The 23,786-nt window shown below is 45.1% G+C and overlaps 1 protein-coding gene across 1 annotated transcript; it reads right to left on the bottom strand.

The window, feature by feature from the left end:
• Window positions 1–2,935: 2,935 nt before the first annotated feature.
• RAB5IF (RAB5 interacting factor) lies at window positions 2,936–9,366 on the bottom strand. The gene is made up of 4 exons (XM_075277498.1): window positions 9,143–9,366; window positions 7,499–7,602; window positions 6,358–6,487; window positions 2,936–3,729 (listed from the first exon to the last, which is right to left on the bottom strand). The coding sequence occupies exons 1-4, from the start codon at window positions 9,251–9,253 to the stop codon at window positions 3,688–3,690; spliced, it is 387 nt and encodes a 128-aa protein (XP_075133599.1). The 5' UTR covers window positions 9,254–9,366; the 3' UTR covers window positions 2,936–3,687.
• Between the last annotated feature and the right edge of the window lie 14,420 nt (window positions 9,367–23,786).

The raw sequence follows: 23,786 nt of genomic DNA, 5'->3' as shown, positions 1-23,786 counted from the left end.
TCACTGACGCCCCCTTGCAATGATTGACATAGAAGAGGACACCGGATATGGCGGTTTAACCCTGTAGGTGCTGCAATCCATAGCAACCACGGCTTCTGAGTGTCAGACAGAAAGCCAGCAGGTTGGCCATCTTAGCACTTCTGTTACTTCAGAGGTCAGAAAGAAAGAGAAATGCTATACAATGGTCTGTATAAAATGCCTAGTTGTATATGTGATATTAAATATGTAGTTAGGCCCACCTGACCCCTCCTTGATCCAGTATAATATAGCAATGGGTCAAATTTTATGCAGAAGTGAAAGGAGCATGCTGGGAGTTGAAATATCACAACAGCTGGAGGTTGCCGACCCCTGACCCAGACTGAATACATATAAAGGGCACAGTGGAGGATGATGGATGTGTTACAATGCTGCCCCCTGTGGACATGGCTCACAGACAATCCTGGTCAGCTCACACCGAAGGAAAATCCCCTGTATTGAAGTGACCACACTAAGATATTCTATAGAAACATCTATTGTCATTTCCATTTGGCAACCACTATGGTCCCCTGTATTACCACACATCTCTGAGTCCACTTTACCTGCTTAGCTGGATATTCAGGAATTTGGGAAAGCTGTGTGACAACTCCAGTGAGGTCTGTAATAATCTTGGTCTTCAAGGAATTTGCCTACAATGTACACTTATTCCCTGTCCTAAGGTAAGGGAATAAGTATCTGACGGATGGGGGTCCGATCACTGGGATCCTGAGCTGCAAGTTCTTCTAAGGGTAAGTTTACATGCGGTTTTTTGGTCAGGATTATGAGGCCGTATCCGCCTCAAAATCCTGACCAAAAAGACGTCTCCCATTGAAATCAGTGGGAGCCGGACAGTTCTTTTTTCCGGGAGCCGTTTGTTCCAGCTCCCAGAAAAAAGAAGCGACATGCTCATTCTTTCAGGTGGATTTGCCTCGCAACATCCACCTGCAGACACTCCCTCCTCCCGACTAGGACCATTCATTTGGGCCTAAACCGGAGAGGAGTGTGCGACTGGATGCCGGTGTAATACATCAGCATTCAGTCGCAGCTACCCGGATTTTGGTCCAGAACCTCAAGTGGACTCCGCCTCAGGTTCCGTACCAAAAAACCCCGTGTGAACTTACCATGAATAATCCAGGTGAATAAAGAGTTGGAGGAAAGCTTGATCATTCCATTCCCTTCTATGGGGCTGACATAGACCACCACTTCTTCAGCTCTATAAGAGTGAATGGAGAGTTGGCAAGCTATGTGCACTGCCACTTCTGGGGTACAGGATAGGGGTTAAGTGTCCTTAGTAGGCCAAACCCTTCAGGGGAGTGAAATTATTCCCCACATTGACTACTTTATATTTCAGTCATTTATTAGTGGATACAATAAGATGTCATTCCTAGGGGTGAACTTACAGACCATGCCATGCTAGGCAATAAATCTGAATACTCCTCTGCTACCTATGAACTACACTTAAAGAACAATAGTATATCAGAAGATACAAAATGACACCTTTAAGTATGCAAAAACTATGCAGTGTAACTGCAAGGGCTGCACTGGGCTCTAATGTTTGAAGGGTGTCCAATGGCAGAAGATAGGTGCAGTGACTTACAGATTTCAAGGCCTAGTTTTACCGCTGTGGGACACGCTATGGCCACATTTTTTTTTCTTTTTATGGGAGTGCTCTGCTGACGTTGCATGCTGTCATATACTATTGTACACACACGTAGTACCTGTGATTCTTTATGTAGGAGTCCTCATTTACTGCAGAGATCTTGAAAAACGTAAGGAACAAAGTATATAAGGGTGTAGAACCAATAACCTCTGTATGGGCTGGAGACAAACGGTAGACACACAGCCAGTTACCATTTGTCCGTATTCATCGCAGCAGATGGCGACCCTAAGCTGCCACATTATAGGTCTGTAGCACAGCATAGGGCTTCATTCACATGGACGTAACGCATATATATATATATATATATATATATATATATATATATATATATATATATACACACACACACATATATATCTTGCAATATTATAGATACAGTGCTAAAATGTAAATAAAAGGATTTAAGGGAGTTAAGGGGAATCCAAAACACCACCCCCAAGTATGTTCACCTGCCACCACCACAGCATTATAGAGCACATTACAGTGACAGACGTATCTTTGTTAGGACAGGTTCACACCTGCGCCTGATCTCTGCTTTGTGGGCTTCTGCCAAAGAAACTGGACAGGAGACAGAAACCTGGCGGTCAGTGTCCACCCTTGAACGCCTTCTGGTCTCCGTGGCGAAACCAGTTTTTTTTAAACTGGATACAAAGTCCTGCATGTCCGACTTTGTGTCCGGTTAAAAACAAAACAAAAAAAACCAAAACCTGATTCGCTGCAGAGACCCGAAGACGCTCACAGGCGGACACTTTGCAAACCCATTCATTTTGAAAACTGACTGCCGGGTTTCCGTTTCCTGTCCAAATTCTTGGACGAAAGATGGAAACCCACAAAGCGGAGACCGGGCGCAGGTGTGAACCCGCCCTTATGCATGTCACTTTTGTAGATTTGCAGAAAAACATGCAAATGAGGCAGTTGGTGCATTGGGGGCGGGCCTTTGGACCTATGAGCACTGTTCTTGTTGCTCAGGTAGGGTGGGGGATGTCATAACAGTGGATGGATCAATTCTCACTACACGAGAAGTAGACACAAAAATGTAGGGGTGAAGGGATCTGACAGTCCGCCCCAGTGCACCCTGTCTCTATAATGTGCTCTGTACTATGGGGGTGACAGCTGAATGTGCAGGGTGGACTCAGTATATGCCCTATACTCCCTGCATCAATTTCTGGCAGGCGTTTCCAGACACCCTTCAAACTTTTTACTGGAAAAAAAAAAAATCCATATCATGACAAGTGCAGCAAAGATCAGAGAAATGACAAATTTCAATAAATCGGATTTAATTGTAAAACACATTCACGCAGAGTTAAATACCAAATTTTGTTCCAATACTGTCTAGCTTAATGTGAGGGCTAGTTTGGATTAATTCCCTATAACCCATCCATGGAGCAGCTGCCTTGCAATACCGACAGGTGACGTGATAGGAAAACATGTCATAGTATTAAAAGTACAGTTATACGAGGACCTTCAAGTCACAAGGAAGCTGAAGGAACATTGTTCTGCTCTTCTACCATCGAACCAAGGGATTGACCGGCGTCCACTCCCACGTGTAGGGGAAACAAGTGTGAGCCGATACAGAAAGCCTCGCTAATCCATTATAACGTACGCAGGGATCGGATCTGGATGCTGGAGCTCGCACTGTGACACTGGCGCCCGTTCTGCGACTCGTCCCTCATGCCACGCTGCCGTCCTGGTAAACGACGGACAGGCGGAGGATGTTGCCAAGTGAAAATGCCGACATTTTCCAAGAATTTTTAGTCCACTGAGAGAAATGTTTTTTTTTTAAGCAAAGAACTTTGTAAAAAGTAGGACAACATCTCTGAAGTCATGGCGGTGAACTGTACCTGCAGCCCCAATGTCAAAATCCAGGGAATTTAAAGAAAAAAATAATAATTCTGTTCTTCTTTCTGTGAAATGTCCCTTTTTTATTGGCTGATTAAGAAAAAAAAAAAGTGACCGATCTTCTTAACAAAAACTTTGGGATTTGGCAAAAAAAAGGGAGGTAAAAATCGTCATCAATCAAAATGAACCGCTGTATAAAAAATGACCCAAACCACCTAGAAGAGGAGGAAGGGAAACGTAGGGTTAAAATCTAGGTATTACATTAGGATCAAATCCAAGACTCTGACGACCGATGGGCCACAAATCCTGTCATTTTCCATGCCATACAGGTAATCTAAGGAAAACTGAGTAATATAGGCAGGTGTATAAGAAAGCTTTACATGTTGGCTGGCATGGGGTATCACTGAGAGGTGCGGATTCATGTTGCTTTAAGTCTATAGACCCGGTGGAGTACTTTGCCCTATACAGTTACTACTACACTTACCATTAATGGGGTTTACCAGGCTAGAAATATCTAGAACTATCCTAAGGAAAAGTCATTGATCTCCAAGGATCAGCTGATACACAAAGAATGGAGCAGGAAGCAGACAGCGCTGTTCTCTGTATAGTGGCCAGACCAGGTACTGCAGATATATGTCTATTCATTGGAATATGGGAAGAATATGCAAATCTGACTTCCATGATGTAATTAGGATGCCAGTGCCTCAAGTATGCACACGAATAGAGGGCGCTCACTGAGGATGTGCAAGTCTGTCTTCCATGATGTAATTAGGAAGACAGAGCCTCAGTCAAGCAAACCAATAGAGGGCGCTCCCTTTAGGCTTGCTTGACTGAGACTCTGTCTTCCTAATTACATCATGGAAGATAGACTTGCACATTCTCAGTGAGTGCCCTCTATTGGTGTGCATACTTGAGGCACTGGCATCCTAATTACATCATGGAAGTCAGATTTGCATATTCTTCCCATGTTCCTTTGCAGTGGAGCGCTCATGGCTTAATAAGACTCCACACACCTATATGGTGGTCTCTCCCTATGGAGTGACGATATCCCCTTATTCATTGGAATGGAAGCTCTAGCTGCAGAAACTCTGTTTTACCAATCTGTCTCCTGCTCTACTCTAAATATACAGTATAAGCTATTGAGAATACTTGGATCTGAGGGAGGTCTGGGTGTCAGACCCCACCGATCTGATACTGCAGACCTAACCTTAGGGTAGGTTATCCATATTTTTAGCACAAAACAAACAAGAACACCCTAGGAAATGTAATAGTGTCTACGCAGGTTGCAAACCTACATTTATGTCACATGTGTTGCAGTATATATAAACACACCGGGCTCACGTGTGTTGCAGGCCTAAGCACATGTCCTGCTCCTAACAAGACAGGTATTAGTTGTAGCTTCTGAGAACAGAGAAATTGTTGGGATTGGAGTTAGCAATCCTCCAATGTCCCTACCACTCCAAAGTCTTTTGGGCTGATGACCATCTGCGCTAGTCCTTAGACAATGAATGGAGAAGCAGGGCAAATGCATTGAAATGTCTCCAGAATTTCTGCTATGTTGCAAATGAATGTCTCAGGTCTCGTTCACGTCTGCGGCCGGTCTCTGTTCTGCAGGTTTCCGTTTCCTGCACAAAACAGAGCAGGAGACGGAAACCTGCAGGCATGTTTCAATCCCTTTCATTTGAATGGGCTTGAAAAGTCTCCGGCTGTGAGCGCCGGTGAGTGTTATATGCTCTCCGCGGCGAAACCGTTTTTTTTTTAAACCGGACACAGAGTCGGACATGCAGTACTCTGCGTACAGTTTAAAAAAGAAAAAAAAAAAAACGGTTTCGCCGGAGAGCATAAAACGCTCACCGGTGCTCATGGCCGGACTCGGCATGACAGTTGACCTGAAAACGGAGATCGAACGCTGGTGTGAACCCAGAGTAAGTCACATAGCACCATCTTGTGGTAAATACAAGGCATGTACCCTATTACAAACATGAGGTGTACAAAGGCTGTGGTCTTTCAGTTCTTATTATACTTAGCAGTGAATGCATAATCGGCTTCATCACATATTTGTTTTTTTGTATATTACTCACATGAACGTTCTACTTCTTTATAGAAGACACGTCTATGCAAGTAAACCCCACGCCTCCTTTCTTAGAAAGGCGTTTCAGGCCCAATGCATGTTTCATACTGATGACCCATCCATATAGGATAGGACATCGGTATATGATCTGTGGGGGTCTGACACCCAGACCCTGTACCGATCAGCTGTTCTAGCAGTCTCTGGGTGTCTGCTGCAGTTGATGGATAGCAGAAGCAACTCTACACCTATTTAATAGGAGTGGACCCTGCTGCTGCCATTATACAGTGGACAGAGCGGCAGCTCCTCTCCTATTACCTGAATTGGAGCAGAGCTGCTTCCACTCCCAACAATCCCTGCAGAGAAGACATATGCTGAACTTTTATTGCCATAAAATAGTGCAACAGAGGGACCCAAAGCCATGAAAAAACAATTATTAACCTCTCCCGGGCCTCCATTTCCAATGGCAGCAGTTCTGTTTTTCAGTTCACAGGCTGTTTGTGGTAGGTGAGTCTGCAGCCAATTTCAGGCCTTGGAGGTCACGTTATTTGTATAGAGGTCATCACCCATCCCAATCGGGATGTCCCTGGTGAGAACAGCCAGGGGACCTCTGTGCAGAAGAATGGAGCTGCCGCTGCTAGAAACGGTGCCCAAGGAGAGGTAAGCAATTTTTAATTTTTTTTTTCCCCATGGGTCCTAAAGCAACAATATTAAATAAAAAAAAAAAATCAGGACATGTAAGAGTCCTGGCATTAAAAGAATCTCTAATACATACCAAAAACAGAGCAAACGATGTCATGAATCCTTCCTTTGTTAGTTCCCAGGTGCCGCCATATTCCTCCTCATCTACTTGCTGGAAGCTGCTAAAATACAGGTACAGTACGCCGGCATTTATTAGGCAAAATCTGTCCAAGAAGAAAAAGGGAAAAGTCAGGAAATAATATGAAAAACTTTTAAAAAATTTTTTAAAAAATCAAGCATAATGATTAAAGTAGTTCCTCAATTTGTTCAGGTACCTAGAGCTTCACCAATAATATGTGAACTTAGGTCAAGGTTACATTTCCAGCTCTCTCCTTTGGTTCTCTGAGCTGTCCATACACATTACACTAAAGCCGGCCATACACATTAGATCTCAGGCTGCTGAAGCGGCAGATTTTGGTCTGCTATCGGTTGGTGGTCCATAAATCTACGATGGTCTGTCCTATACCACCAACCATCATGAAAGTTGCTCAGAACCAAGATCTATTGTGTTGGATTATTCTGCTGTGATCTGATATGTATGGGCTAGAGTGACAGACCTGTGGGAGCGATCTATTGCCTGGTCAGAGATGCAGTACGGCATGGACCGAAGAAGACATGTGACAACACAGACCCCAGGGAGGGAATGTGGACATAGGTGGTGTTTGTGTCCTATGGTTTTATTGCAGAGTAAAGTGGAGAAGGGAGGGGTATACAGAGTGGCATAGTAATACAAGGATCAGCAAGTATAATAAAGCCAAGCAAAGGGCGCACCCGGAAACAGTGAGGATATAGCACTGCTGGGGATATATTAGCAGATCATTTTTGTAAGTTGAATAAACCCTAAATTGCAAAAACCCTCCTGAAATTGTAAATTTTTTTAAATTGCTGATTTTGAATTTATGGCTGAAATATATATTCCTGACACATAACCCCGGGGCCTTATGTGCATTTTAACCCTGTAACCAGTAATGTATTACCGTATTTCTCTCTGCATTCCCGTGTTCATGACTTTTTACATTTTATTTCAAGACCTTTTATTTTGATCAGTTTTTATCCTGCCGTAGGTTCACCACAAATCTACATGTGAGCATGCACGGTGCCCCATATCTATCATCCAGGACATCTCATCCATTAGACCATATGTCCTTGCCCGTTAGGGCTTCACAAATACTTACATAGCTATTCCCACAAATCCCTTTAGAGGAACGATACCCCAGATCATGCCCAATACGATGGCCAGGATTTGCCGCATCCAGTAGATAACATCCAGGAACTCATCCTGTAAGGTGACAGAGCAGAGAAGGTTATCATGTTAATCTCTACGAGGGGTTAGTTACATACAAGTTATTTTCTGCCTGAACGCTCGGAGGCTTAGGACGCCATGTGGTGCAGTAATTCTCCTCCGGCAGCTGCAGGGAACACTTGCAGAGTCAGCACCCCCTGACTACAATAAATCCCTCACTACTATTAATCCTCCTAAGGAGAGAAAAAGGCATGGCCTATCATAAGGAATGGCGATATATATATATATATATATATATTGGTCTGATTACATGTAATTTGGGCGGCAGCAGTCTGATGTCCCACTATAAGAGGACATGTCTATACAGCCAATAGCCAGCCATACTGCCCCCTTATAGGAAGTTCACATGTGGGAAAGGAAAAGGAATTCAAAACAAGACCTCTGCCTCAAATTCCTCTCCACTTTCAGATGGATGGGCCTGATCAGCCAAGGGTCTTGCTTTGATCTCGGCTCCCCCATTGGAAAGCAGATTCACTGTGTTATTTGGAGCAGATTCTTATGCGGAATCGACCTCAAAATCTGCTTTAAAGTCTAACTCGTGAACATACCCTAAACTTCACATCTACAATATATAAGATCATTTCTGGTGGCAGATTTCAGTTCTATCTATAGGATAGGTAATAAGTTGATCGATAGGGGTCTGACCACCAAGACCTTCACCATTGACAGAACATGGATCCCTCGTCCCACATTTCCTGTTCCTGTAAAACCGCAGACAATATGTCAATTAAATGGCGGTCGATCATACACGCTGCTCTTCTATTCAGTCTCTATGGGACTGACTGAGATAACCTTGTACAGTCTGTGACTACTGTATCATCAGTCACTGTAATGAATGGCACCGCTCATGCTCAACAGCTCCATTCAAGTCACCCCAGAGGAACAAGGGATCCAGTGCTCAGATCCCAGCGATCTAGGAGCTGTCACCTATTCATTAGATAGATGATAACTTGATATAACCGAAATATTCCTTCTAAGGAGTCCAATCAATGGTGATTATGGGACACACTGTTGCCAGTACAGGATTGTTCCCAATGTGATGAATAATAAAATACTTAGTATCAGATCAGGCTTAAAAACAATAGAATAAAATATTATCTAAACGATAACGTCCTCTTAAATATAATGTAAAATAATATAAAACAAATACATCATCTAATATAAATAGAACGTATCTAAATATTAGTTATATAAATTGTATAAAATAAGTATAAAAAGTTAAATAAAATAAATATAATGTAAAATATTAAATATAAAATACACATAATATAACAAATATAAAATATAATTATATCAAAAATATTAGTGATCAGATCAGCAACAATAATAGGACTAATATATATATATATATATATTATACACACACACCCTGAGTGTGCACTCAGCTGCAGTCTACCACCTTAGCCTATGACCACTATTACTGCAGCACCTACTACAGGACTACAAGTCCCAGCATTATTAGGCTGCTATAATACACACTGGCTCCCCCATGCCTGCACTAGCCCCGTGGCCGTACCTTGTCATCCCAGGCTGCATCTGCCCGCAGTGCCTTGCTCCAGGGAGACTGCTTTACCTTCACCCCCCCATTGGACACAGGATGCTCCTCTTTCCGCTTGGCGCTGCTCATTCTCCGGGCGGGTGTCCCCCGTGCTGGGGCCTGCTGATCCTCGGGTCACAGGGCTGGAAGATCCTAGAACCTCAGAGTTCTTAGGATGACGAGCTCGTCCTCAGCCTCACCCGGAAGTGTCAACACTGACAGGCCGGAAGTGAATCCTGAATAGAGGGTCTAAAGTTCAAGTGTCCGCCATTTTTCTGGAGCCTTGCTGCGCAGCTCAGTGGCGTAGTGTACGTGGCTACGGTCTGTCAACAGCTGTGAAACTACAACTCCCAGCATGCTTCGCTACTCGCTTAGAGATGTAGATGGCTATTCTCTGAGCTAGAAGTTGTAGTTCTGTAATCCCTGTCCAGCTCCATGTTGTATAGGACAGCTCTAGTAACTCAATGGATAGAGCATGACTGTAATGGGAAACATCATGGAAGTCCGTATTTATCAGACTTCCTACAAACTATAGGGGCAGTAAAGGTGTATTATTGCAAATTATAGGACAATTGGCTGCAACAATCTGCATAATTCCCAAGTGTTCCAAATTTTGTAAAGGATTGGAAGAGGGGCAGCAACTCTGGCTCACCCACTTATACTTTGTCTCCTTTCATTCAATGAATTTCTGTTTGTGTCCAACACAGTATAAACACCCCTATAGTGGCCCTGACATAGTATACCCCACAGTATAATGTTCCCCTCCAGTTGCTCCAACAGTATAAAGTCCCTCTCTTGCTGCGACTACAGTATAATGTCTCTCCAGCTGCCCCCATAATATAATGTTCCCCTCCAGTTTCCCCCACAATATAAAACGCCCCTCCAGTTTCCCCCTCAGTTTAATGCTCCGCTACAGCTACCCCCACAGAATAATGTCCCTCTGAAGTTGTCCCCACAGTTTAATATTCCCCTCCAGCTATGCCCACAGTATAAGGCCGGGTTCACACGATGTATTATGGCACGCGGGAGCTTTTGCGGGCCGTATACGTTCCCATTGTTTTCAATGGGAGCTGGTACCATATACGAGGCGCTATTTTGCGGCCGCCGCAAAATCACGGTTGCAAAATAGCGCTGCATATACGGTACCGGCTCCCATTGAAAACAATGGGAGCGTATACAGCCCGCAAAAGCTCCCGTGCCGTCTACGTACCACATTACGTGCCATAATACATTGTGTGAACCCGGCCTTACACCCCCTTCCAGCTGCCCTAGTTGCCACCACAGTATAAAGTTCCTCTCCTCGTGCCCGTACAGTATCAAATAAACAGAAAAATAACATCTCGTTCTATTCCTCTGCTGTTCTCTGCTGGGAGCAGTAGGTAAGGTGTAAGTGAAGTCACCACATCATGTCTACTGCTCCAAGCAGTAAGCAAATGGTTGCCAGCTTCACTACTTTAATTAACTCATCAGCGTCCAGAGGAGGGAGGACTTACCACCCAGCGACCTAGAGAGTGGGACAGCACCTGGAATCTGAGCGTGTCCCGCTGCATCCAGGGTGGTTGGGAGGTATGGGTTTGCATCTATTATTTGCAAAGTAACATACATGACAATAGCATGTGCAGCAATGGATGTGGCCACATACTCTTCTGGATACTGCCAGATGTGAGCACAAAATATGTGCTGGCCATGCCCTTTTTTATGTGACTGGCACAAAAAATGATGGGTTTGGGAGATTTGCCCATTTTGTCGGGAGCCTCCCAGACATTCCAGGAGTGTTAGCAAGTATGGATTTATGCAATTAAAAATGAGTTCCTGTTATCTGAATAGGGTGGTTTTGGCATTAAGCACATGGAATGCTGCACCCCTATTCATGTCAATGGGACAGGTGAAAAAATGTCAGCAACTCTGCTTAACTTCAACCTTAAAGCTGTCATGTTCCATATTCCTCAGTAGAAGTTCAGGAATATTAGATGCTACATTGTAATTACTGCGTAGCATGTCAGTGTTAAGCAAAATCTTCACACACTGTGTGTGCAAAATATTGGTTTATTAAGAGGCCGTACTGGTAGTCTGTGCTTAAAGGGATCCTATCACTCAGACATGATTTTTTCTAAGTACCACATTGGAATAGCCTTAAGAAAGGCTATTTGTCTCCTACCTTTCGTCGTCTTCTCTGCGCCGTCGTTTGCCTACAATCCCGGTTCTTGTCGGTATGCTAATGAGCTCTCTTGCAGCATTGGGGGCGGACCCCAGCGCTCAGACAGCTTTGGGAGCGTCCCCAATGCTGCGAGAGAGCTGTCTCCAGCGCCGCCTCCTCTCCTTCAGCTGCGTCATCTTCAGCCTCTTCTTCCGGTGGTGTTTTGTAACTTCTAAGGCCTCGGGCCTTGGGCGGAGCAGTCTGTGCATGCCCACAAGCCACGAGAAAATGGCCACTTCCAACACTGTGCAAGCGGCCATTTACTCATGGCCTGTGGGCATGCGCATACTGCTCCGCCCAAGGCCTTAGAAGTTTCAACCCACTGCCGAAGGAAGAGGATGAAGATGACGCCGCTGAAGAAGAGGAGGCGGCGCTGGAGGGCCAAAAACTCTGCTGGTGCAAGGCTCAACTCACCCAAAGGGCCAAAAATTATGCTGGTTAAGGGCTCAATTCACCCATAGGGACAAAAACTCAGAGTTTTTGGCCCTTTGGGTGAGTTGAGCCTTTAACCAGCAGGGTTTTTGGCCCTTGGGGTGAGTTGAGCCTTTAACCAGCAAAGTTTTATGCCCTTTGGGTGAGTTGAGCCTTTAACCAGCAGAGTTTTTGGCCTTTTGGGTGAGTTGAGCCTTTAATCAGCAGTGTTTTTGGCCCTTTGGATGAGTTGAGCCTTTAACCAGCAGTGTTTTTGGCCCTTTGGGTGAGTTAAGCCTTGCACCAGCAGTGTTTTTGGCCCTTTGGATGAGTTGAGCCTTTTACCAGCCGAGATTTAGTTTTTGGCCCTTTAGGTGAGTTGAGCCTTGCACTAGCAGAGTTTTTGGCCCTTTGGGTGAGTTGAGCCTTTAACCAGCAGAGATTTAGTTTTTGGACCTTTGGGTGAGTTGAGCCTTTTACCAATAGAGTTTTTGGCCCTTAGGGTGAGTTGAGCCTTTAACCAGCAGTGTTTTTGGCCCTTGAGGCAAGTTGAGTCTTGCATCAGCAGTGTTTTTGGCCCTTGTTGTGAGTTGAGCCTTACATCAGCAGTGTTTTTGGCCCTTTGGGTAAGTGGAGCCTTTTACCAGCAATGTTTTTGGCCCTTTGGGTGAACTGAGCCTTGTAGCAGCAGAGTTTTAGTTATTGGCCCTGTGGGTGAATTGAGCCTTTAAGCAGCAGAGTTTTAGTTTTTGGCTCTTGGTATGAATTGAGCCTTGTAGGAACCTAATATTATGCTCTATGGATGAATAGAGCCTTGTCGGAGCATAATATTAGGCCCTTGAGGTGAGCCTTAATGGGGTGATTTTAAATTTTGTTTTTCAACTGTGATGTTGGAGGAGGAGAAACTGGAGAGCTGGTGCACACACATGGAACTTTATGTTGGGTTGCTTGACACTGGTGGACATGCAAATGATGGGTCAATCCAGTGGCAGTTCATTTTGATCAGCGACAGCCGGTCAGCACTGTCAGCTGACCGACGGCTGCGCTTATCGGTAATGATGCCACTGGCTGCACTGAAGACCCTTTCTGATAGAATGCTGGCGGCAGGGCAGGACAGCACCTCCAAGGTGTAAAGTGCAAGTTCCAGCCACTAGTCAAACTTTGACACCCAATAAGTGTAGGGCGCAGAGGGAACGGAGAGGACAGGGCTGTGGTCGGCCAGGTATTCACGCGCCATATACTATACTTGTCCCTCCTGGTGACACTAGGCCCCTCAGTGGTAGTAGTTTGGCGAGGGGGTGCCATTAAGGTGTCCCAAACCTTGGAGAGTGTGCCCCTGCCGGGTGTGGGCCGGATGACAATTGTTAGCCTCTTGGAGGAACTGTCCTCTCTGCCGCCAACCAGAGTTGATGGAAACATTTCCATCATATTTTGCACAAGTTGCTTGTGGCAATCATGAATGTGATTGGCCCTCCCCTCTACCAGAATGAAAGACGATATATTGTTTTTATACCGGGGGTCGAGGATTGCAAAAATCCAGTATTGGTTGCTCTCCAGGATTTTGACAATGCGTTTTTCACTGGAAAAGCAGCCCAACATGAAGTCAGACATGTGTGCCAGAGTGTTAGTTGGCATGATTTCTCTGCCCCCACCGGAATGGTCACTCTCCATTTCCTCCTCCCCTTCGCCCCATCCGCGCTGAAGTAATGGGATGCACTGAACTTCCCCGCTAGCCTCCTGTGTGACAATCATATCATCTGCCACTTCATCCTCCTCCTCCTCTTCCTCCGTCATTACAGGCTGAGAAGCTGACAGGAGTGTGCACTGACTATCCTGCTGGGATGGGTCTGCTCCTATCCCTGACTCCTCAGTGTGCAATGCGTTATCCCTGATGGCGATGAGGAATTCTCACATCACACACAGGAGCAGGATGGTTACGCTCACTAGTGTGTCGTCACACACTGACCCTCTTGGTGGAATCCTTAAAGACACGCAAGATCTCGCATAAGTCTGCCATCCATGGTCACTCATGGTTCAGAAACTGCGGGAGTTGACTTTGAGAAACTCTTGGGTTTTGGAGATGGTACTCCACCAAGGGTCTCTGCTACTCACACAGCCTGCTCAACACGTGGTACGCAAGTTCCAGCGTGTGGGGACGTTGCACAACAGCCGGTGTTCGGGCAGATGTAGGCATTGCTGGAGGGTTTGGAGGCTAGCAGCGGCTACTGTTGACTTACAAAAGTGGGCACACAAGCGCCGCACTTTCACCAGTAGCTCATGAACGTTGGGGTACATTTTTAACAACCGTTGCACCACTAAGTTGAAAACGTGGGCCAGGCATGGAACGTGTTGGAGACTGGCAAGCTCCAGAGCCGCTCCAGAGGTGCAGCGGCGCAAACCACATTGCCGTCTCATCGAGGATGGCATCCCTCACCTCAGAGGCCGTGTGCTGTCTGTCCCCCAAGCTGATGAGCTTTAGCACGGTCTGCTGACGTCTCCCCACGCCAGTGCTGTAGTGTTTCCAGCTCGCAGCTGGGGTTGATGTTACGGCAGAGGAGGGGGAGGGTGGTTCAAAACCCCTGCCAGGAATCTTGGGCAGGGAGAGGAGGTAGCTGTCCCACTTTGCGTCCCGGTACCAGCCTCCACTACATTCACCCAGTGTGCCATGAGTGATATGTAGCGTCCCTGTCCGCATGCACTTGTCCACACGTCGGTGGTCAAGTGGACCTTAGTGCGGAACTAAGGGCATGCCTGATGTTCCGCGACACATGTTGGTGCAAGGCGGGGACGGCACACCATAAAGAAAGTAGTGACAGGTAGGGACAGCATAGCGAGGTGCCGCAGCTGCCATCAGGAACGGCATCATCTCCAGGGCCAGCAGTTTGGAGATGTGCCCGTTTAAGGCTTGGGCATGTGGGTGGGTTGCACTATATATTTGCCTGCGCTCAAACGCCTGGGAGATTGTGGGTTGCTGGAAAGAGGCGTATGATGGTGTAGGAGAAGGAATGGAGGCAGGAAAAGGGGAGGATGAGGGTGAAATCCCCAAAGTGACAGAGGCAGATGTGGAGTGTACTGGCTGGTAGTCTGGACTGCAGCAACAGCACTGGACACAGTGGAAGAGGCAGTGGCAGCAACACCGGACGATGATTTTCCTGCGTTTGCTCTCTCCCACTGATCCCAGGGCTTGCCTTCCAAAGGACGGCACATGCCTGAGGTGGTAAGGTTGCTCTTTTCAGAGCTCCTACTCAGTTTGGAGTTGCACAGTGTGCAAACCACACTAAATTTGTCCTCCGCGCATACATTGAAAAATCCCCACACCATCGAGGAACGTAGCCTGGATGGAGGAGTTTTTCTCGAGTGGCTAGGACAGGGAACATCTTGGGCCTTGCTGGGTCTGCTCTGGCTTCTGTGAAGCAGTTGTCCTCTGCCTCTGGACATGCCTCTGCCTGTAGCCACCTTTTTTGGTGCTGCACTTGCCTCCAGATCTTTGCTGCTTTCCCCGCTAGACATCACCCCTGCCCAGTTCGGGTCGGTCGCCTCATCGTCCACCACCTCCTCTTCCAATTCCTCAATCTGCTCCTTCTCCTGCACACCGCACATGATAACAGCCTGCCCTGATGGCAACTGTGTCTCATCATCATCACTGATGATGGGTTGCAGGGCCACAACCACAAAATCGCCATGAGATGGCAGATGCTCCAGTGTTTGGGCATCGGGACACACAAAGTCATCTGGTAGCTCCTGGGATTTATGAAGTGGTGGGACAGAGTGAGGGACAGTTAAAGGATCTGAAAATAGCTCCTGGGAGGGGGCAAAGGTGGGATGACTCTGCTGGGAAGATTGGGCATGTTGGGAGGAAGGAGGGGCAGACTCTTGGCTAGGAAGATGACTGGAGGTAGTGGCTGACTGGCTGGTGGAAAACCTGCTGAAAGCATTATCCACTAGCCACTGCAACACCTGTTCCTGGTGCTCGGCCTGGTCAATATTGTAACCTCCACCCTGCTTAATGTAGCCATCAAGCCAGGGATTGTAGAGCAGTGTGATGCTGGCTGCCCCTCACCAGTAGCCATTGGATGCGCAGTAGCTTGACTGCAACCTTGCTCCCCAGCTGCATTTCCACACCCCCGGCCTCGTCCCCGTTCTTTGCGCTAGCCTTGCACATTTTGAGATGTATACAAATGTTAATTTTTTTGTGTGAGTGAGTTCACAAACTGATGGATTGTATACAAATAATTTTTTTTTTGTATACAGAAGGTAGATATATTGGGCGTATATACTGTCGTATATACCGGATGACAGTATACAGGAATGAGTGCGTGAGTGAGTTCACAAACTGATGGATTGCATACTTTTTTTTTTTTGTATACACAGAGGGTAGATATATTGGGCGTATATACTGCCGTATATACCGGATGACAGTATACAGCTTTCTTCTCACCCCTATGGGACAGGTATATAGTGTATACCAGTGGTGGAGAATTTGAGCCCTAAAAAGGGCTTTTGTGAAATTTCAGGAGCTTAGTGTATATACTGGAGGTGTATATACAGTATTGAAGTAATTTAGCTCTGAAAAGAGCTGTTGGTTTTCAGTTTTCCTGCCTAGCAGAAGCTAAAATCTCTCTCTGACCCTGATCACGATGTCTCTCCCGATCTCACCAAACTGCATCTGACACGAACATGGCTGACACTATTCTCATAAATCCGAGGTCACCTGATTTAGCCAACCAATGACTTTTCCCTATTTTTTTTCGATGTCTATGTTTTCCTGCTTCCTGTCCCACCTTCCCTGCACAGTTATTGGTACAAAAAAAGCAGCAGGTAAGGTGGGAGGGGATTAGAATTGTTACTGTGTTTACCGCGTGATATTCGATTGGAATCTAATATCTCGAATACCGTAATACTCGATCGAACGGTATTCGCTGATCTCTAATTGTAAGCTCTTGCGAGCAGGGCCCTCAGTCCCATTGTGTGAAATGACTTTCCTTGTAATGTATCTTTTTGTCTGTACTCAAACCCTACAAATTGTACAGCGCTGCGGAATATGTTGGCGCTATATAAATAATGTACAAAAATGGTGCAAGGGCGTTTAGGGATGCAAAGTAATCATCCAGGCGCTAGAGAAAACAGGATCCAGGACATCTATTCATCACACGTTTTTTCAGGATTTTAATGTTTATTATTTAATAAAAGTTTTTAGCTCACGCACCATTTTTGTACATTTTCAAGTTACAGTGAGAGCGACCCTTCATAATTTTCTTTAGTTTTGTATCGCTATATAAATAAAATGTATTAATATTATACTAGACTGTGGACTGACCACAAGATTATGTAGGATTTTCTTAAGGGGGTAGGTCCTCTGATAACCCAACCCCACTGTTGCTGCTGAACTCCATCCCGGCTACTGTTTCATAGTTCCATCTGTGCACTGTTGTACAGGTAGCAATGCTCGAATGTTAGGAGGAAGAGTCGCTCACTCACTGTACTAGAACCATTGCAGCACCTGTGGCTGTATAGTAGATTAGTGATTCATCCTCCTGTAAGTTGTATACAGTGTATGGAGCCATATACTGTAGCCAGGTGCCGGGTACTGTAGCTGTGCTCCCATATGCCTCTTATACAGCTTCCAGCATGCAAAAACAGCTGATCAGGACAGGGTCGGGATGTCTAACCTGACTGATCTAATACTGAATTCTGTGCGTATATATTTTGCTAGCTCCTGGGCATTCTCTTTAACTGTGTAACCACCCCCTTGCGTACATCCCTGCTACATGCAACCATTATACTACTGTACTGTAGTGGCAGCAGTTACACTAGCCTCTGTACTGACAGATGACAGTAGTGACATTCCCAATGGCACGTTTCCCTTTATTGCCAACATTGCTGTCACCTAAACTGGTCACATAGATGTGTTAGGAGTGTATCCCGGCATATCAGGAGAAATTCCATTAGAATAAGAGGAAATGTAAATGAGCTGGAGAAATATAAACTGTGGTTAACCCACAAGAAGTGCCTACGGACTACTAGTCAAGGCAGATTATCTGGCTACTCCATAGCTGCACACCACATGTCCTGCTAAGGGGGCATTCACACGGAGTAAAGTGGCGCTGATTCTGCCATGATAAGTCACGGCAGAATCAGCGCTGATAAAAAAGACTCCCATTGACTTCAATGGGTTCCGTTTTCTTCGCGGAACCCATTGAAGTCAATGGGAATCTTTTTATCAGCGCTGATTCTGCCACGATTCAGTGCCACTTTACTCTGTGTGAACTTACCCTAACACTCTGCCTCCCAGAACATGAAATAGCCTAAGTGCCCACACCTTACTTCCAGGAGTGACATGTCATTTTTAGAGCAATTAGCCCCTCACTTTTTATCAGGCTTACCCCTTTGCCAATCCCTGCACTGGCTGCCATCACCAAGTGAATAGAGTGTAAAATGTTAACACTGACATACAAAGCCATCCACAACATGTCCCCTCCCCCACACAGCTGTGATCTAATCTCTTGCTACCTTCAAAAACATGACCCCTGATCCTCCCAAGACCTCCTCCTTCTTCACTCTGCCCTTACTCCCTCTTCACGCAACAGCTTCCAAGACTTCTCCGATGCATCCTCCATACACTGGAACTCACTAGCACTATACACAAGACTGTCCTCCACAATCACAAGCTTCAAGAAGACCCTGAAGAAGGGGGCCACACGGTGGCTCAGTGGTTAACACTGCAGCCTTGCAGCGCTGGAGTCCTGGTGTTCAAATCCCACCAAGGGCAAAAAAACATCTGCAAGGAGTTTGTATGTTCTCCCCGTGTTTGCATGGATTTCCATCCCATATTCCAAAGACATACTGATAGGGAAAAATGTACATTGTGGGCTCTATGTGGGGCTCACAATCTACATAAAAAAAAAGAAGACCCTGAAGACTCATCTCATGGGGAAAACCTACAACCTGCAGCCACCACACCTTCACCTGAACATCCACTACCCTCGCCTACTGTCTCTGTCCACCCCTCTTGCATAGATTGTAAGCCCTCTATCCCACTGTACCCACTGGCTCTAAAACAGTGATAGCTTGTGTATTGGGACATTTAGTAGACCTTCCAAGGCACCACAAATCTGGGACTATTCTGCCCGACCCAGCTTTAACCATAGGTTATGGCCTGCATGATGACCTTGGATTCATTTTAAAGATGCCAAGATCATCATGATAACCCTTAGGGCTAGTTCGCGTGGCAGAAACCTTTTCTGCCGTGTGATTTCTCCGCGCAGCTACCCGTGATAGGATGCCGATGCAATGCACTGGTATCCCCTCGCAGCATCCCGCTCCTGATTAGGCCCGAATGAATGGGTCTAATCGGGAGTGAGTCTCGCGCCGTGGAAGCCGCGGCTGAATCAACTGCAGAATCCGCGGGAAGATAGGGCATGTCGCTTCTTTTTCCCGCTAGCTGAAAAAAATCGTGATGTCAAAGCACTGAAACACTATTGTATGACTGATGTCACAGCAGATTTTCTGATAGAAACACAAGCAACATCACAGCAGTTTATCTGACACAAACACAGTTGCGATGTCATTGCAGTTCCCTAATGGAAACTTAGTGGTGATGTCATCATTTTCTGACTGAAATATGATGTCACAGAGGTTACCTGAGCAAAACTAGTTGCAATGAGTACATCACTGAAATAGATTTATGATGTCATCGCAGATTACCTGGCTGAAACATTCATTGAAACCACCTGTGATGTCACAGAAGGTTGACCTCTTGTCATCTCATAGAAGAACATATGTTAAAGCAATTACCATTATTGTGAAATCACAAAATCTTACCTGACTGAACCAACTGTGATGTCACAGATATAAATCATCTGACAGTCCCAGAAGCATAATTTATGATGTCACTGCACCTGATGGAGATGCTGTTGTGATGTCAGAAACACTTACCTGACTGAAGCGATTGTGAAGTCAAATTGGATTACATCACTGAAACACACATGTGACGTCATAGCATATTTCCTGGTCAAAATTCTCTTGCAATATAACATCAGCTTAGCAGACAGTGGCATGGTGGTTGTCACAGGACTTTGTGATGCACTGTAGTTACCTGATCAAAGTTCATTTGTGATGACACAACAGCTTGCCTGACTCAGGCTGCAGCCACACTAGAGTTCAGGGACTCCATCCTCCATTCTGTTTAAAATATGCCGAGAGAAAAGTCCTGCAACCAGGACCTTTATCTCTGCGGGTTTCTGCGGGTAATCGCTTTTTAAGTGGATAGGGTTTCAGTTTTTCTGGTCCCCAAACGTACCCAATGAATGGAAATCTGAACACTAGTGTGAAACAGTTATGGTGTCACAGTGTCATACCATGTTACCTGGCTAAACTCACTTCAGATGTCCCTGTAGTAAACCAGACAGAATTACAGATGTAACGCAACATGGTGGCTCAGTGGTTAGTATTGCAGTGCTGGAGTTCTGGGTTCAAATCCTGCCAAGAACAACATCTGCAATGAGTTTGTATGTTCTCCCTGTGTCTGCGCTGGTTTCTTCCCACACTCCAAAGACATACAAAAAAGATTGAAGGATAAATCAAAGCATGATGCTTAAAACTGATGGAAGGAAACTTCAGCCTTTTTTTGCAACTGCTTTAACCATTTGCATTGCAAAAGTTGAGAGCTGCGGTTAAACCCAAACCATAGCCTGACGTGTTGCGGTTTTTAAAACCATGGCGCATGTCAGTTTGCATTGCAAGTTTTAGTCATAGAATGCGGAGCTAAAATCTCACCCACTATGATAGGCCTGTACAAGGCAACAGATTAGCTAACTGACTGCTAGAAGGCCATGGTATAGGGTTAAAGATATGGCTAGGGACTGCAGAGAGGAGAAGGGTAATGGGTGACACTAGGTGCACACTAGTGTCGCCTCTCCTTTATATCGGTCCATCTGGGGACCTGAATGATAAAGAGGCAGACTGCTAAAACAGCTGTAACACATGGAGTCCATTGACTATAACGGGGTCTGTAGGGTGTCCATTGATTTTATATGGAAATCGGAGCAGGGCTTTAGGCGGGGGTATAATGTGGCAAGGCAAAAAGATCAGCTTACCTCATGCATACCTGGCAGTCTCAGAATACCTGCCCATTCTCCACATGCCCGCTGTTTACCTGTGGCAGGGTTCAGAGGAAGAAGGGAACAATTGTCTTCTGTTTAATCTGTTTTACGGGTATGGACTTTATGAGATGGTTTTGTTAATAAAACTGTGGCCAACTCCATTTAACCCAACGTAAGTCTCTTTTGTGGTTTGTTTTATTTTTCTACTGGAGTGTGCTAAAGCCTGGTTCACATTTGCGTTCGGTATTCCGCTCGGGGAGTCTGCTTGGAAACCCCCTGAATGGAATACTGAATGCATTGACAAGCGGTGAGCTTATGAAAGCACACGGACCCATAGACTATATAGGGTCCGTGTGTTTTCCATGCGTTGTCTGCAAGAGTCATGCGGAGAGAAAAGTACTTCATAAACAGCGTGCAGAAAACACACGGACCTCATTATAGTCTATGGGGTCCCTGTGCTTTCAGAAGCTCACCGCTTATCAATGCGTTCGTTATTCCGTTCGGGGAGTCTCCAAGCAGATTCCCCGCACGGAATACCGAGCACAGATGTGAACCAGGCCTAAGATAAAGAGGACATATTGAGGTGATGGAAGGAGAGTAATGTCCCTTAGTCATGTTCTTCCTGTGTGAACATACGTTAAAAATGACTAATGCAGACACTGAAATAAGAAAGTCAAGGTTAAATTCTGCCAGGAAGTGCCAAGGGTTCTTCTGTATGTTCCACTGTTAAGATGTCAGGTTGGCACAACAGGTGTCATGTTTTATTTTTTTTCTTTATTTTAGGACTATATTAGGCTAAGGCCCAACATTGCGCAGTGGAAACACATCATGTTTTTGTTGGCAAGGTTTTTCATTGCGTTTTCTCTGCTGTTTTTCTTTCCTTATTAAATCTATGGGGAAAACATAAGCCTTTCCACAGGTAAAATTGACATGTTTTTGAAAACGCAGCTTTTCTGGAGATTTTTTTTCTAAAGCTTATATCCTATTAATATTATAAATGTGAAAGTTTGTGAGTTTGTGGGTTTGTGTGTTTGGATGTTTGCATGTTCGGATGTTTGTTCCTCAATCACGGAAAAACCGCTCCACCGATTTGGCTGAAATTTTCCACAAACATAGATAATACACCCGATTAAACAATAGGCTACTTTTCGTCACAATAGCGCACATACGTTTGTGCCAGGACCCCCACAAAACCCAAACTCACACCACCATCTCTGCAATCTCACACACTTTGGACCATAGCAAGCCACAAAATTCATATTGCCCTCTACAGCCTCGCCCCTAACCCCACACAATCACATATACATATACTTTACCACTTTGCCCCTCCCCTTAACGATACTCCAGGAGGTTTTCTTTAACGCTCTGGAGCAGCCATGTTTGCCGACCCCCACCGCTCTGACAATCCGCGACACCGCCCACCCATGTCAATAACCCTAGGCGGTCTAATAAATGCAAAAAAAAAAATGTTTAAAAAAAGTAAAAAAAATATATAAAAATAAATAAAAAGGATTATAAATTCAAATCACCCCCCTTTCCCTAGAACACATATAAAAGTAGTTAAAAACTGTGAAACACATACATGTTAGGTATCCCCGCATCCGAAATCGCCCGCTCTACAAAGCTACACAAATATTTTTCCTGTTCAGTAAACGCCGTAGTGGAAAAAATGGTCAAAAGTGCCAAACCACCATTTTTTCACTGTTTTGATTCTGATAAAAATTTGAATAAAAAGTGATCAAAGCAATAACATTTCCCGAAAATGGTAGAACTACAAAGTACACCCGGTCCCGCAAAAAAAAGACGCCCTATACATCCCTGTACATGCACGTATAAAAAAGTTACGGCTGTCGGAATATGGCGACTTTTCAAAAAATAATTTTTTAACACAGTTTTGGATTTTTTTTAAGGGGTCAAAATGTAAATAAAACCATATAAACTTGGTATCCCCGGAATCGTAACGAAACACAGAATACAAGGGACATTTCATTTTGGTTGCACAGTGAACGCTGTAAAACCAAAGCCCGTAAGAAAGTCGCAGAAATGCATTTTTTCGTCAAATCCACCCCATTCTGAATTTTTTCCCTGCTTCCCAGTACATTATATAGAATAATTAATGGTGGCATCATGAAGAAAAATTTGTCCCAGGAAAAATTAAGACCTCATATGGCTCTAGGAGCGGAGAAATAAAAAAGTTATGGGGTTTAGAAGGAGGGGAGTCAAAAACGAAAATCAAAAAATGCCATCGGCGGGAAAGGGTTAACTTCAAATACTTCTGTCCCAAAGTCACTATGTAAAGTTTCTCACAACACCGTATATATAGCAGCTCAAATACAAAGTAACTTCAACACAAAAGTCTCACATATTCTCTGAATTACAGAAACAACAAGATACAAAGTTACATTTCATATCCCATACCTTATACACAGTACGAAAACCTTACCCGCGCCTGTATATACCCACTGCTACAATCACCGCAGACGAAGTCGCGGGTACCAGCTAGTATTTATATAATATACATCATGGGTTTTCCCATGATGGACACTTATCCCTTATCCACAGGACAGGGAATAAGTGTCCAATTGCCAGGTCTTCCAGTGATCAGGAGGTCAGGGTACCATTTTCCATTAAAGCCTCCTTGTGAATGGAGCACCAATACACTTGTATGAACTGCGTTCCATTTACTTCTATTGGGCTGCCAGAGATTAGTTTTCACAGCCCCATAGAAGTAGATAGGAAATAAGTGTCCATAACGAGGCAACCCCTTTAAAGAGTAAGGGCCCCTTCACACGGCATAAGCGCGCCACTCATTTAGACACGTATACACTAGAGATGAGCGAGTACTGTTCGGATCAGCCGATCCGAACAGCACGCACGCATTGAAATGAATGGATGTAGCCAGCACGCGGGGGGT

This window comes from Leptodactylus fuscus, chromosome 6, assembly GCF_031893055.1.
Source record: "Leptodactylus fuscus isolate aLepFus1 chromosome 6, aLepFus1.hap2, whole genome shotgun sequence".
NCBI lineage: Eukaryota > Metazoa > Chordata > Amphibia > Anura > Leptodactylidae > Leptodactylus > Leptodactylus fuscus.
The sequence above is the reverse complement of the archived record's forward strand: the minus strand, read 5'-3'. Positions and strand labels throughout refer to the sequence as shown.

Coding starts and splice junctions, on each gene's coding strand:
- RAB5IF (XM_075277498.1), bottom strand. CDS start 9,253: ATGAGCAGCGCCAAGCGGAAAGAGGAGCATCCTGTGTCCAATGGGGGG. Junction 6,488..7,498: donor GGATTTGTGGGAATAGCTAT/GTAAGTATTTGT, acceptor CTTCTTGGACAG/ATTTTGCCTAATAAATGCCG. Junction 3,730..6,357: donor CATCGTTTGCTCTGTTTTTG/GTATGTATTAGA, acceptor CTCCTCTTCTAG/GTGGTTTGGGTCATTTTTTA.